Source organism: Micromys minutus (assembly GCF_963924665.1).
Source record: "Micromys minutus genome assembly, chromosome: 1".
Classification (NCBI taxonomy): Eukaryota; Metazoa; Chordata; class Mammalia; order Rodentia; family Muridae; genus Micromys; species Micromys minutus.
The window spans coordinates 218,248,826-218,264,634 of record NC_137969.1 but is presented as its reverse complement, the minus strand read 5'-3'; the positions used below and the strand labels follow the sequence as shown (position 1 = coordinate 218,264,634).

At 38.1% G+C, this 15,809-nt stretch overlaps 1 protein-coding gene across 1 annotated transcript in view; it reads right to left on the bottom strand.

Moving 5' to 3' along the window:
- The window catches only part of MNAT1 (MNAT1 component of CDK activating kinase), a 130,554-nt gene extending 120,546 nt beyond the window's left edge, over positions 1-10,008 (bottom strand). The window contains exon 1 of the mRNA XM_080927340.1: positions 9,844-10,008. Coding sequence (XP_080783466.1) covers positions 9,844-9,932 — 89 coding nt within the window. The 5' untranslated portion in view covers positions 9,933-10,008. The remainder of the gene's footprint in view (positions 1-9,843) is intronic.
- Positions 10,009-15,809: the final 5,801 nt, after the last annotated feature.

Below are 15,809 nucleotides of genomic sequence, written 5' to 3'. Positions count from 1 at the left end.
CTGAATTATTTCCCTGTATGTATACAAGTGTTCATTTAAGTACATATATGTGTGAAGGCTAGAAGTTACTTCAAGTGTCTTCCTCAATTACTTTCCACATTATTTTTTTTCTTTTTGTTTTTCCAAGACAGAATGTCTCTGTGTAGCCCTGGCTATCCTGGAACTCCATCTGTAAATCAGGCTGACCTTGAACTCACAGAAATCCAACTAACTGCCTCTGCCTCCTGCCACCGCCGCCTCTCTCTGCCTCTGCCTCTCTCTGTCTCTCTCTGCCTCTGCCTCTCTCTCTGCCTGTCTCTCTCCCTCTCTGCCTCTCTCTCTCTCTGCCTCTCTGCCTCTCTGCCTCTGTCTCCCCAGTGCAAAGATTAAAGACATGCACCACCGCTGTTCAACTCAAGAGTAGATTTTTAAAACAGATTTTAAGGGCTAGAAAGATGTCTGAGCCATTAAAATCACTCACTGTTCTTTCATAAGGCCCAGATTCAGTTCCTAACACCCACATGTTGGCTCACAACCATCCATGTATGCACATAAAATAAATAAATCTAAGGAAAACTTCAAGACAAGTGTTTCCATGTTGGGGACTTAGCCTGTGGGAAGCAGTCCTACTAGAGGCAGGCACTCAGTGGAGAGAAATCATCTGCAGATTTTCCCAGGCCTGCTAAGATCATATAAGCAAATGCAAAGGCAGATTCAACTAACAACATACTAAATAGTTAAAGATTCATTTCATCCCCACCCCAAAGATAAAGAACAAGCAAGTCCATTTTTACCACCCATCTTCAGTACTAAGCTAGAGGTTGTAGCATTCGTTAGTATTAAACAATGGCCTGTATGGTGGCACACACTAGCAATCCCAATCATTGAAGATGGAAACAAGAGAACCAAAAATTCCCTATTATCCTCAACTGCATAGAAAATCTGAGGCCAGACTAAGATACAAAACCCTATTTCAACACCCCAGTCAAAAACAAAACCCTAACTAAATACGCTTTGAAATGAACACAAACTTGTCATATTTATAAATGGTATGATTGCTTTACATTGAAAATCCTAAGGAAATCTACAAGCCAATTGCTAGAATGAACTTTAACAAGACTTCAGTATATAAAATTAGTATAGAATCGCTGAATTTTTATCAGTAGCAAATATCTAGAAAGTGAAAATACAAAACAAAAAAGGCAGTAGAACCAAAAACTACATAGAAATAAATGTAATAAAAAGATAGCTAAAACCACGACACTGGAAACTACTGAACATTGCTGTTTGAAAGTGACGACCTAAATAATTGAGAAGGTATTACCATTCACAGATTAGTACATCCAGTCATTTCTAAATGGCAGTTTTCCTCAAATTTAATGCAATTGCAATCAATACTCTAGCAAGCTTTTGTTTTTAAATTACCAAATGGTTCAAAATGTATATGCAAATTCTAAGGGCACAGAATAATCAATGAAACTTTTGTAATAAAAGGGATAAGGTCTTAGACCAATAAAGAGGATAAAGGAATCACAGTGCCTAATTGCAAGATTTATTACAACATTTTGGTACTCAGCACACTTTGTGAGTTCTACAAAGCTACACATAAATCAATAAGAGCTGGACTCAGAAACATACCCACATCTGACCAATTGGTTTTCCTTTTAATTTATTTCTGAAAAAGATTCTCCTTAAGTAGATAGCCAAGGCTGGCCTGAGACTCATTGTGTAGCCCAGGGTACCTGACCTTATGATACTCCTGTCTGTCTCCCTAAAGCTGGGATTCCAGGCTTGTAGCACCACACTGCCTGTTAACTGCTTTTTAAAACATTTAAGCAAACTAATGGAAAAACAAGAGTCATTTCAGTAGACGGTGCTAGGTCATCTAGATATTCAACAAGATATGTAAAACTTAAGTCATAATAGATCACAAAAAAATCCAAAACTATAAAATTTTTAAAAATTAAACATGCATGCTATATAACCTAGTCAATCTCATAGGTACTCAAGGGGGGAGGGGGAGAAACTTCTTTTTTAAAAAAAGTTAAAAAAAAACTAATAAACTATGTACTTTAAATATACGCTTTTGATTATATCTTAATAAACGAGAAAAGGAAAATTTGTAGCATTACCAAAACTATAAATATTCACTCCATTTCTAAAAATATCCCCTATTGAAGGCAGGTGCTGTGATGCGCATCCGTAACCTCAGCACTTAGACGGCTGAAGTGAAATGATCACAGGTTCCAGACTAAGACTGCACGGCAACAGCCTGCTGAAGAAAAGGAGGGAAGGAGGGAGGGGGAAGAAGAGGGGGAAAGAAAAAGGAAAGGAAGAGGAAGAGACTGGAAAGAAGAAACATGGGGTTGATGGTGTGGCTCAGTGAGCGCTCCTTTGCCTTGCATGTTGGAGACTCCAGGCTTCTTCCCCATCCGTATAAAAAGGAAAAGAAAATCCAAGTGTAGTAGTGCACTCAAAAGGCTGAGACAGAAAACCAACTTAAACTTCAAGACATAGTGAATCCCAGGCCAGCCCAGGCTACAAATAAGTCACTATCATGGGGGCTGGGGGTTAAGAAATGAAAGGAAAGGAAGGAGAGGAAGAAAGAAAAGGAGGGAGGAAAAGAAAAGAAGGAAAGAGGAAATGCATCTTTTATACTCACATATACACAAAAATATTCAGGCACAGAAATTGCTACCTGTAGTTACATGAGATAACCAATAATCCTCAGTGTATTTGAAATTTCTATTACTGAAAACATCAAACATTCTATAATACTCAAGACTGACAGCTCCACTCTAAATAATAATTACAGCACATAGTATATTATGTGCCCAAAGAACACTAGCTACCATATGTCAGGTTCAACATGCCAAATACCTTGTAGGAGAAACAAGCTTGAGTGGGGATACATTTACAGGGCTACATCAGGTGCTTAGCGTACCCAGACCCGTGCTTCAATGCCTAGAAGGAACATAAACCTCTGGGGTTTATCTATTCTTGGGAACTCTTTCATGAAATAGTATAGTAATCAATCCTCTTGGGCCACGTATTTTCAATGATTTCTAGTTTATTGCATACTAACTTCCTCACATAATATATGTTTTACTTTCCATTCTCTTTTCAAATAATCTAAATCTAAAACACATGAAACAAGCAAAAAACACAATGTATTTTCCAAGGAAAAGTTAGAAGCATTAAATTTACCCTACTCAAGGTTGTTATCACCCACAGGGTTCCCACTATGAAGTGTGTGATTTGCATTTAATAGCAGCACATTACATAGAACTCTTTGTAATTAACTTCCAAAAGGAATTAAACATTAATGACTGCCTGAAATATGAACATGACATTCATAATCTGAATAATACAGAATGAAACATCTATTTCAGCACAAATTTTAAATCTCTAAAATATATTTAAATTACATTAAACACAAATTTCCTCTTTCTTTTTGAGACAAAGTCTTGCTGTGTAATCCAGGATGGTCTATAGCATGTTATCCTCCAGTGCTAAGTTTACAGCAAATGCCACCGTGCCCAGCTAAGGGTATACAGTTTTTTGTCTTTAAAATATTGCTGGGATGCAGGTCAGTTGATAGTGTTTGCACAAACCCCTCAGCACAAGGTAAACTGAATGTGGTGGTATATTCCTGCAATCTCAGCACTTAAGATAGCAGCAAAAAGAGCACACATTCAAGATCACCACTAGTACAGCTTCATAATGAGATCAGGGCTAAGTGGCCATTTTTTTTTTAGTTTTTTACTTTCTGTGAATTGGTGGTGTTTTGCCTACATGCAGGTCTCTGTGAGGGTGTTGGGTCTCCTGGAACTGAAGTTACAGACAGTTGTCAGCTATCATGTGGGTGCTAGGAATTGAACCCAGATCCTCTGGAAGATCAGAGAGTACTCCTAACCACTGATCCATCTTCCCAGCCCCACTAATCATTTTTAAAATATCAATTAAAAAATTACATTTTTAGCAACTTCTGAAACAACACTAAAGTTTGAGCCTTGTTTGTTAAAAAACAATTTAGTTATGGCAACAAAGCAAACACTATACGATTTAATTTAGGAAGAAGCTATATTTAATACTGGTAGATTTCAAAGCCTTTATAATTTAATGGAATGAGTTGTTTACAAGTAAATCAGAGTTAATGTCAGATACAGTTTGCTTCAGTTACCTGGAATTAGAATAGCAGGCTCATTAAATATGTATGAAACCATGATGCAGAGAAACTGCACCATATTGATGGAGCCCTCATTAATTTTCAATGATATAGCCACTATATTTGTGTTCAAAAGGGGAATATATAATCATTTGCCTTCATCTCAAAATTCTTGTTTTTTACATGTTCCAATTTTTTAAATTAAAAAAAACAAAAACAAAACAAAACAAAACCTAACACTCCAAAGCATTTCTACTTAGGTTCATTAAACTTCATTTTCTTTCCTATTTGTAGAGAAATCGTATACACGTTTGTGCATATATACTACATAGACACAAATTATAACTGCTGATAGACAACATGAAAATGAAACATAAGAAAATACTAAAGTTACTTCCTCCTATAAGTAATAAAATTCACTCAGCCTTCCTGTCATCTAATTACACTTATAAAATAAGTACTGACACTGTTTATATATCATAGGCCAAACATAAAGATGTAGAACGCAGCAATGGGCCACAAAGTCATGACTGAATATTTAAAGTTTAGAGTCTTTAAACTAGCATCCTGAAAAATAAAATGTAAAGAGAGTATTGTTCTAAGTAGATGAAACTGATTTTGATAATACAGTATTTTTATTTAATACATAGAAAACTACAAAATGCAACTTTTGAAGAATTTTATTTAGCAAACATGATTAAAATATAACTGAATAATTCCTAACAAATACATACACAAAAAGGCTGGAATGGCTTTCTTTTCCCTGTAAGTCGAACAAGAGGGTGAGTGTGGAATACAAGCAAGATTGGTAAGAACCTTCCAATTTCTAGGTAACATATCTTCCAACTTCTATCAATCCTGTTAATAAGAAAAACAGCACTTTGAAGCCTGTACTTTTGTGCATATCTCCTGACTAACCCCAAGCCCCAGATCACACTTTACCGAGATGCTCTTCCCTGCTCAATGCTAAGCTATACAGCATTTATGCATCTGAAGCCAAGCGAGCACTCTGTTCCCTTGGTGCTATCTTTCATCAGTAAGAAGAAAGTTACAATGTATCCACTAACCAAAGGCCCTTGTTGCAGGATTTCAAACTTGTTTCCTTCTTCAACTCCTCCTCTTCCTCCTTCTCTTCTTCCCTGTTCCTTCTCTCTCTTCTCTCCGCTTCTCTTCCTCCTCCTCCTTGGATCTATGTAGTCCTGGCTAGTCCAGAACTCTCCAGATCAGATTGGCCTCAAACTTACAGAAATCAGATCAAACCATGTATGGTGGTTCATGCCATGCCTTTAATCCCAGCACTTGAGAGGCAGAGGCAGGTGTATCTCTGTGAGTTCAAGGCCAGTATAGCCAAGACTACAGAGAAATCCTATATACAAAAAAAAAAAAAAAAAAAAAAAAAAAAAATCATGGAAATCTACCTGCCTCTGCCTCCCAAGTGCTAGGGTTAAAGGTGTGCACCAAACAAGTTTCTGTTCCTTTAAAATATATATATATATATATATTTTTTTTTTAACAAGTAGATTATTGAGCTACTCTTCCAAAGATCCTGAGTTCAATTCCCAACAACCACATGGTGGCTCACAATCATCTGTAATGGGATCCAATGCCCTCCTCTAGTGTGTCTGAAGACATTGACAGTGTGCTCACATATATAAAATTTTTTTTAAAAAATTTAAGTAGATTATTTAAAAGAATAACATAAAACCACTTTCATACCTCAATTACAAATTTTATGACTAGATTCTCCTTGTCTTCCTTGTAAAAATACAAACCAATTTCCTTTGAGTCACTCAAAAGAGCTAAAGGCAAGGAGGTGGGGGTAGACACCATGTCTGCCACATTCTTTGTTATATGACTACCCCAACAGTGTTTCAGAACTGAACACAAGGTTCACCTAGATAAGTAATATATAGTACTTTATAAGGATACTATACGGGGATAAGATAAAGTTTTACCCCCACCCAAATAAAATTATTAATAGGGCCCTGAAGTTTGTATCTTAAATAAACATCCCAGATGATTCTTTAGTATGAGACAAGTTTGGGAATTAACAACTTGGAAATTTATTGAGTATACAAAAAAATGCAAAAATATCAATTACTAAAGAGCAATAACTAATAAATTACTGTTGAGCCTTGCTTTTTAGTCTTTGAAAGTAGACATAACACATTTAAAACTTGAACCAAACTGTTACTATATCCAGGCTTAATTCTCGTTAAATTATTCTCATTCCATATACCATCTTAGGTTCTATTTGCTAAGTAAATTAGGAAGCAAAATGACAGACTCCTAAAACTTAACTCAACAAAACATATTTTAATTACATATGTTTTCTCACTTGGAGAAAGAGGATGTGTCTCTAAGACTGAAGGACAAATTGCAGGAGCTGGGTTTTCTCCTCCCACTAAGTAGGTCTCAGGGATTGAACTCAAGTTGACCATATTGCTGGCCCCCAAAAATAGTTTTTTATTTAGAGTATTGGCAATATCTTTTCGTAGGTGAGAGTAAATTAATTCTTAAATTTACTTGAACTATCCCTCAAGTAATCCCTCACAATGAATGACCAATTTTCACTAAATTTACACATTAAATAGTCAACCTAGGATTGAGAGTCAGGAGGGCTATCATATTTGTGAGATATACTTCATGTCCACTTTTTAAAAAGTTGTAAGAAAACTAATTCTATTTTCTGCTTATAGTCTAAGGGCTAGGCAATTAATATGCTATTGTTTCTGGCTCTTACAGAATAAAATTTGCATCTTAACAAATAATCCTTAAGATTTAATATATAATTTACTGTCATTGGTTTTAATGATAGAGCACAAATTTGAAAATAAAGCATCCTAAAAAAAACGTACTAAAGGTGTCAATAAAGACAAAAACCCTATAAAACTCTCTGATACCAAAGTTCCCTCCGGGACAGCCTAAGCTACCCAACTAGTTCAAGGCCAGCCTGATTTAAAAAGCAAAATCTATCTCAAAAAAAGAAAATGGGATAAAAAACATGGGGAGAGGGGTGTTGGAGAGATGGCTTGACAGGTAAACACTTGCTGTGCAAGCAGAAGGACCTGAACTCAGATAGTTGTACCCACATACAAAAGCTAGGCATGGACTCAGGCACCAGTAACCATAGCACTATGAGAGACAGATGCTAGCTAGCTTCAGGTTTAACCATGCATATGCCCACACTCATACACACACACACACACACACACACACACACACATATTTAGGTGGGAAATACCTAAATCCCAGCACTAAGGCAGGAATATAAAAAAATTCAAGTTTTCCCTAGGCCACAAGATACATCATTCCAGGTCATCCAAAGCTATGTATCAAAACATTGTCTCAAAAAAAAAAAAAAAAAAAAAAAAAAACAGTGATAATAAGGCCTGGGAGCCAGTTCGGGAATTAAAAACACTAGCTACTATTCTAGAGGACTCCAGTTCAATTCCTACCATTCACAAGGCAACTCACAACCATCTGTAACCATAGTTCCAAGGAATCCAGTGTCCTCTTCTAGCCTCTGGTGGCACACATGCAAACACCCAAACACATACAATAAACAAGCAAGTCTTTAAAGGTACATCAATTTTGCTTTACTAAATAAGAGCAAGTATGGGAACATTCTTGGCTGAAATTCACAATGCAGCCTACTCCTTGACCAGACTCATGGAGAAGATACCCACACATTTTTGAACAACCCCCAAGGATCAGCGCCTTCTCCAAATTTTTCTGCCAAAGAGGGTACTGTTTCCTAATTTGCACATTACTATATATTACTTAAAATAAATAAACACCACTTACTAATTATTCTCACCAACAAATATATTAATGAAATGTAAATATGATAAAACTCAATATACCTAATCATTTCAATTTAACAGAAAGGACAGAGAAACACAGTAGACAAAGCCAAAGAGACTATTCAGTAAGCAAAAAATTCAGACTCATAGGCAGGACAACTCTATCACTACAATAATCCCAATACAAACGAAAAGAAATGTGACAACTACATCACAGACAGACAGACAGACAAACAGACACACACACACACACACACACACACACACACACACACACACACACGGCAGGGGAGCCTTTGGGGCTAGCAAAAGAATTATTAAAAGCCCAAATGAGAGGGAATGCCATGAAACAGCCATCCAGTGCATACCAAAGCAATAAAAATCTGCCCTTCAAAAAAAAAAAAAAAAAAAAAAAAAAAATCTGCCCTTCAACATTCCATCACAGACAGAGAGGGTACCCAGTGGAGAGGTTGGGGAAGAACATTTTTCAATGGTGCAGCCACTGCTGAAGAATTTGGGATAAAGTTCAAAGGGAATGGTAGGCGGATAGACTGGGAATGAAAGATAAATATGATCTCAATGCAGTGTGTGTGTGTGTGTGTGTGTATGTATATCTTTTTTTTCAGAGCTAAAAGAAGTGACACAGAAATTGGGCAAAACTTCTCTAAGAACCTAACAGTCTGATAATCATGATATTACAAGCCTAAAATCCCAACAATTTTAGGCAAAAGAATCTAATGTTCAGAATCAGCCTGGACTACCACTTGAGGCCCAGTCTTAACAAATACCTAATTACATGCCAACAGTATCCCCTCATTGCTCTTGTTCATGAATTCTGCTTGACTACCTTTACTGGAATCTTAATATTAAACCTTCCAGTCACAGTGACACTGTCTAAAGCAAAATAAAGGTTAATTTGGAAAAGAGACCAACTAATTAAATTAATAACTCCACTATGACAATTATATATATATATATAGTTTATTGTGCAATTTATGCCTGGAGACCACGTTGTAATTTACCTTTACCTTCTATAAGAAGATTGGAACTACAGGAATATTGTGCTCACAACTTTAGCCTCAAACTACCTTTTACTTAAACCACTTCGTCATAAAAAGCTGACACTTTGACCAAAATTCTTCATTTATTCTTCAAAACACACAAAATCACTCTCCCTCCTTCTACCACTGAGCAACCAAAATGACTCGGAAGACCCACAATCCTGAGAAGTTTCAGGATCATTTCCAGTGATGAGGCAATAATACCTGCATAAACGTATCATGAGATGGTTCACGGTAAGACACTACAATGCCTTACAGGATGTGCACTCAGTAAAAGCCAACCATTACCTATCTACAAATAATTGCCTAGAGCCTGTATTTTTTTTTTCCTTTACATGATTTAAGTTTAACATAACTCCTTAGGACACATAATACACACACAGAAAGTTTTCCAACTAGTTCACTCAATCAATAAGCAACAGTATACACACAACGTAAGTTTTCACTTCTCTCTTGAATAAAAAACATTTCTTAAGAAATGAAAGACTCCAATTCCCCATGCTTTCAGCCAGACATCTGTCTGGAGTCTAGGCTAACAACACATGGACTAGAAACATTCGAGATTTTCACTGGCTGGAAAGGTAAGTGAGGGTCTATCTACCAAACTTCTGCTTGCCACAATCAAAACTCCAATTTCAAAGTGGGCCAGAGAAACTCGGGGCAAACGGCTACAGATCTCTTAAAGGAACAACGCACTCTTTTTGCACCACACACACCCCCTATTGTTTAAACTAACCACACCCTTTATCCCTCCCCAACCCCCAAGCGGCCTCCTAGCATCTCCGAAGGCTGTCCTCCCACCCCAGGAATCCACGGTCGCCAGACTCACAGAGTGTGTCCGCACACGTTCACCATCAGCTTCAAAGAAGGGTTTCGGTATTTGGTGGTCTTACATCTGGGGCAGCCCTGGTCGTCCATGGCGTCTCCTCCGCTTTGAGGTTTTTCTCCCAACGCCGGCTTGAGCCACTGCTACCTACAAGATCCCCCAGACCAGACGTCAACTATGCTCCTACCAACAGGCACTTGGCCGGAATGGTCCTTCGCAAAAGAGCACCGGCTGGAAGCCAGGCGCTGCAGCACAAACGTTCCGGGAGCGAGTTCTCCGTTCCAGCCGCTACAGTTCTATTATAACCTTAGGTGAAGCAGCAGCTCAGTATCTCGGCATGAGAGAAGGGATGCTTTTAAATTATACACCTCTTGCCTAATTACATTTTACAAGGAACTGTATCATATTAGGAAGATAAATTCTTGTTTTGTTTGGAAGCATTCACATGACTTCATTGATTTATGCTGGAATACAGTCAATAACACAGACTAGTATTCTTTTAGAAAATTGGACAGTATGTACTGTATACATCTTCATACTTGTGTAATCCAAACATATTTTGATTCACACATATAAAGATTAGAATAATGCTCAGTGTAGTGGCCCACACCTATAAATACCAGCACTTTGGAGGCTGAAGCAGGAAACAGTCATGAGTTGGATCTAGGCTACATACTGAATTCTGTACAGCTTGTGCTGCCTAAGAAGACCCTGTCTCCAAAACCAAGACAAAGTAATTGTACAAATTTTTACTAAATGTCAGAATACTTGTATAAATAATATCTAGCACCAGTTCCTCCACAAAGGACTTTCCCTCAAGACTGCCAGGCACTGAACTGTACAGCCTAACCTCATATGTCTTACTTCCAATAAAAGACCTCATTTGTTTTTCAAAAATATTAAATAGAAGGCTATTTTATACAACAATTTGAGCAGGGCAGTGGTGGTGTACACCTTTAATACTAGCACTGGGGAGACAAAGACAAATGGACCTCTGAATTCAAGCCAACCTGGTCTACAGAGCAAGTTCCAGGACAGCCAGTGTTACACTTAGAGAAACACTGTCTCTGTCTCCAAAAACAAAGAAAGAAAGAAACAAACAAACAAACAAACTTTATTTAAACAATCCCAAAAATCTGAGAACCTAACACTCTGGGAAGTGTAAGCCATATTTATTGTATTAACAAGAAGACAGACAGAAGTCTTTTTGTTTCTTTGCTTTGTTTTTGAGAGAGGGTGACAGCATTTCTCTGTGTAGCCCAGGCTGTCCTGGACTTGCTTTGTAGACCAGACTGGCCTCAAACTCATTGAAATCCACCTGCTTCTGCCTCCCAAGTGCTGGGATTAAAGGCATATGCCTCCATGCCCAGCCAGACAGATGCCTTAAAAAGCTCTAATAGACAATAAACTATTCTAACCATGAGGTGCACCTCTTTTTCATCCCTGAGATAAAAATTTATTGATACTTAACAAAGACTTAATGAAAACTAAATGAATTCATGAAATGGCTATCAAGTAACAATGAAGTGTGGACATTTTCACTGTCAAGCATTTCTTGTAATTACCTCCATCCAACTGAAATTATGTCTGAAGGAAGCTTGTAGACAGGTTATTTTGGTTTTGTTTTCTTGCTTGTATGAGTTGTGGTTTGTTTCTTAATGTTTTTATCATAAGTATTTTGTGTCTGCATGTTCATGTGCAGCAGCATGCATGTGGTGTGGTGGCCAGAGGACGGCTTAGAGGAGTTCGTTCTCCACGTCTGCCGTGTGAGCCCTGTGGCAGAACTCAGATCATTAGGCTTGGTGACAGTGTCTTTACGTGCTATGCCATGTCACCAGTCCTTTTCATGTTTTGTTATAATATTATTTTATTATTTATTTGAGAATTCTACACAATTTATTTTGGTCATATTCAACTCTCTTCCACAACTACTGGGTCCACCCTCAGCCATTCTTTTTCTACCCACCTAACATCATGCTCTTCTCTCTCTCTCTCTCTCTCTCTCTCTCTCTCTCTCTCTCTCTCTCTCTCCCTCTCCCTCTCCCTCTCCCTCTCCCTCTCCCTCTCCTCTCTTCTCTTCTCTTCTCTTCTCTTTCTGACTCTTTTTCCCTCTCTATTGTCTCTCTCTTTATGCCCCTCCCAGCCATGTCAGTTTGTGTTAGCCAACCACTCTTAGGTTTGGGGTCTACCCTGAAATAGACAGTGACTGCTCCATGTAAAGAACGTGAGCCTTCCTTTCCTGGAAGTTGTCAGATGCCAATAGTTCCTCAGCTAACGATGTATGTGATGTAATATGTAATGGACTATGTGACCACTCCTATTTTATGGCTTGGTTTTGGTTTTTGTTCCAGGCTCTCACACTGGCCTGGAACTCACTAGGTAGCCCAGACTGACCTGTCACTCGGTTCTCCTGTCTGAGTACTCAGTGTGCTGGGATCCCAAGTGTGAGACATCATACTTGTCTCAGTCAAGTTTTTCCAATTATCCCATTACTTGAATACCAGTTATATTTATTCTCAGTTATTTTACCTCTCTGCTAAATTTTCTCCCTTCAATAAAAACACAAAGGAAACAGCTCTGCCTCCTCTTAAAAACTGTACATAGCAGACTTCCCTAGTCAGGGTTTCCATATATTATGAAGGGGAAACATGACAAACATATCACATTCCAGAAGAAGCAGGCCATGATGCTCAAGACTTGACAGCAACATCTGCGCATCAGTGACTCACTGTATAAACTATACTAGCTCCTTGATCATAATACTGTCCGCCTATAAAAGTGAAGCAAATCCAAGTTCACTAACGTAAGAAATTTAAAATAAGAAACATAATGAAAAATCCCTGCTGACCTAGAGGCCTGTCAGTTTGCTCTTACTGATTTTAAAAAATGATCAGTAAACTTATCACTAAACATGAAACTCTACAAAAAAGAAAGCTAACTTTAGGGTCTTTGCATTTTAAAAGAGCAGAAAGCTTCTTGTGAATAAAGTGTGTTCCCTAAGTCAAGAAAGAAAGACAGACAATTTAGTCAATACTAGGTTAAGACACCATCCACCCAGGTGACAGTATTGCTGGCTAACAGCAGAACTGCCTTTGAAACGGAGAACTTCTAGCCACACTTTAAAAGGAATTGCTCTTCCTTTCTCTTGAGCCTTAAGATCAAAGAGAAGAAAACACTAAAACATGCAGGAGAAAACTGCTAAAAACTCTCCCACACACCATGCAGGCAACTGCTATTGGAGAAGCCCTGTGTCGACTGGTTTGAAACTCTGTCAAATACACTGTGCTCTGAGAGCTACATGCAGTAGAAAATATTGTTTATACACCTGAGACATGGCACTGAGAAAAGTGGGAAGAAATAATGGTGTTGCTACTTACTACTTACACAATGTTTCAAGCATTGGTTTTCCCAACAATAAATTAAAATAATATTTGTACAGTCTGAATGAAAACGCGTAACACCATACCCTCTCATTCATAGTCACCATATTACCAGTAACACCAAAAAGAAACAGTGTATTAATAAGAGAAGCATGACTTTCTTCCAAAGCACATAACTGTACTTGAGCCAGGTTTTTGTTTTTGTTTTTTGCCCTAACCTCCGTTTTTCTCTACACATTATAAAAGGTGTGTTATGGTGATGAGATTGAAGCCTACCGGTGGTGGTGCACACCTTTAATTCCCAGCATTCACTTGGGAAACTGAAGCAGGAAGATCTCTGAGTTCGAGGCCAGCCTGGTCTACAGAGTGGGTTCCGGGACAGCCAGGGCTACACAGAGCAACCCTGTCTCAGAAACACAAAGATGATGATGATGATGATGAAACTATAACTTGGGTTTATCCAGTGGACTCTCAGCACTACCTTATACAAAACAGAAACTCTGAAATGTGCAACATCATCACTGATAAAGCTTTGAGACAAAAAAAAAAAAAAAAAGTATTGAGAGTACCAGACTTCTGGTTCAAGTGGAAACTCCATCTGTGTTGAAAAAGAAAAAAGAAAAACAGCAACAACAAACCTATCAAGTTTCCTGCCTTTGGGAAGATAGCTACATGAACCAATTAAGTACATTCTTGCTCTAGCAAAATCTGCTGGTCCAAATTTGCAATGAATCTACCTCCCAGGGCAGTGTTTTCTGATTTTTTTTTTTTTTTTTTTTTTTTTTTTGTTTTTTTGTTTTTTTTTTTAATAATGTAAACTTTCCTCCTTGCCCCAGGGCTATAGCCTTATCAGGCTTTCCTGTTCAGAAGGGGCAGAACTTGCTACTTTTCTGCTTTGCTAGAGATAACACCTCTCTCCAATTCTTATGAAAAAAAAATAGTATCTTTACACTGTGTAAAGAGTCTTTCCGATAGAGTGCAGATCCTCAGAAGGAAAGGTTAAGCTAAAACCCTGAACTAACCAGAGAACCGCCGGAGAGTGTTTAGAATAGGCAGTATCAGATCCTCTTTGGTTTTGATGAGAATGACAAGATTGACTGGGAACTATTGAGAGCCATGGAACTTACCTTCTGCAGAAGGCTCCTTGGAAAACTAAATAAGAAAGGTGGGAGTAAGTAAAACAGAATGGCAGGTCTTAGTTTACCAGCTCCATTCCTGACCTCCACATTGTTTCGTATTTATTAGCATCAGTGTTTGAATATAAAATACCCCTGGAGAGCTCACAGGGTGAATGCTTAGTCCCTAGCTGATAGAACTATTTCGAGAGGTTCTGGAAACTTTTGGTGAAGCCAAGTTGGGGGAAGTGGATCACTCTGGGGCAGGAGGGGTCAGCATTATGGACCATCTCGTTCCAGGTCCAGAAACAGCCAATTGATCATGGACTGAACCCTCTACAACCATGAGACAAAATAAATAAACAAACATATAAATAAAAACCAACAACAAAACCTTCCTCTCCTAAGTTATTTGTGCTAGATGCCTTGTCAGAATAATGAGAAAAGCAACAACCCAGTACTGTAATTCAGCAAGTAATTCAGTAAGTAATCCTTTTGTTTGAGCTAATTGAATGTGTTTAGGGTTTCTAGAGAAATCTATACCATCACAAAAAGATAGGAGAACACTAAAACCTTGCAATCAGTCGTTTTCTGTCTGCATTTTTGTCTCTATACTGTTACCTATGTGACTTAAGGGTCTTGCTCTACCTTCTTCCTGTTGACCATTATACTACAGCAGATCGCTTGGTCACCAAGAACTTATGAGCATACATAAAAGTCGTGGTTTTTCTAGCACAAATAGAAAACCATTAAAAAGGGATTCTGATCATCTTGCTTTGGGAAATTATTCATTCTAGACCAATCGACACTGGCCGTGATGGTATACATAAACAACTACATATGACAGCAAACTAAACATTTAAAAGTCTGGTTGGCTTTGAAGCCAGCCAGATCTTGCTAAGTGACCCTAACTGGCCTATGATTTTGGATCAGTCCTCCTACATCAATGAGAGTGGTCTTTTAACCACTCTCCAACTACCTATTTATATAAAACCTCTGTTCCATATTGAATTGCTTGTTTACTTTCAGAAGAACATCAAATAATCCTGGCTCATCCTTACCATGATCTTACCTTAGACTGAGCTCACTTATAAATATGTCTTCTCTCCCCCACAAGAATTCAACCTCCTAGAGAGACTGAGATTCTGTAGATTCATCCTTCTATTCTTCTGTTCCTAAGGCAATGCCGGATGCTTAGGCAGGACTCAGAATGTGACTAAGAAGTAAACAGTCCTTCCCATTAAGTAGCAATGGAGGGGGATGACTTCAGGACCAGCCTACATAAACTCTCTGAGAAAGGAAGAGCCTGCAAAGAAACCAGTTAGTGTCCAACAGCCAAAGTCAACTTGGAAATAGAAATTCCCATCCAGGGGCTGGAGAAATAGCTCTGTGGGTAAAGCCTGATGATGAGAACCATGTATAAGTAAAAAGAGAGAGTGCTGATTCCACAGAAATGTCCTTGGACACCCCTATA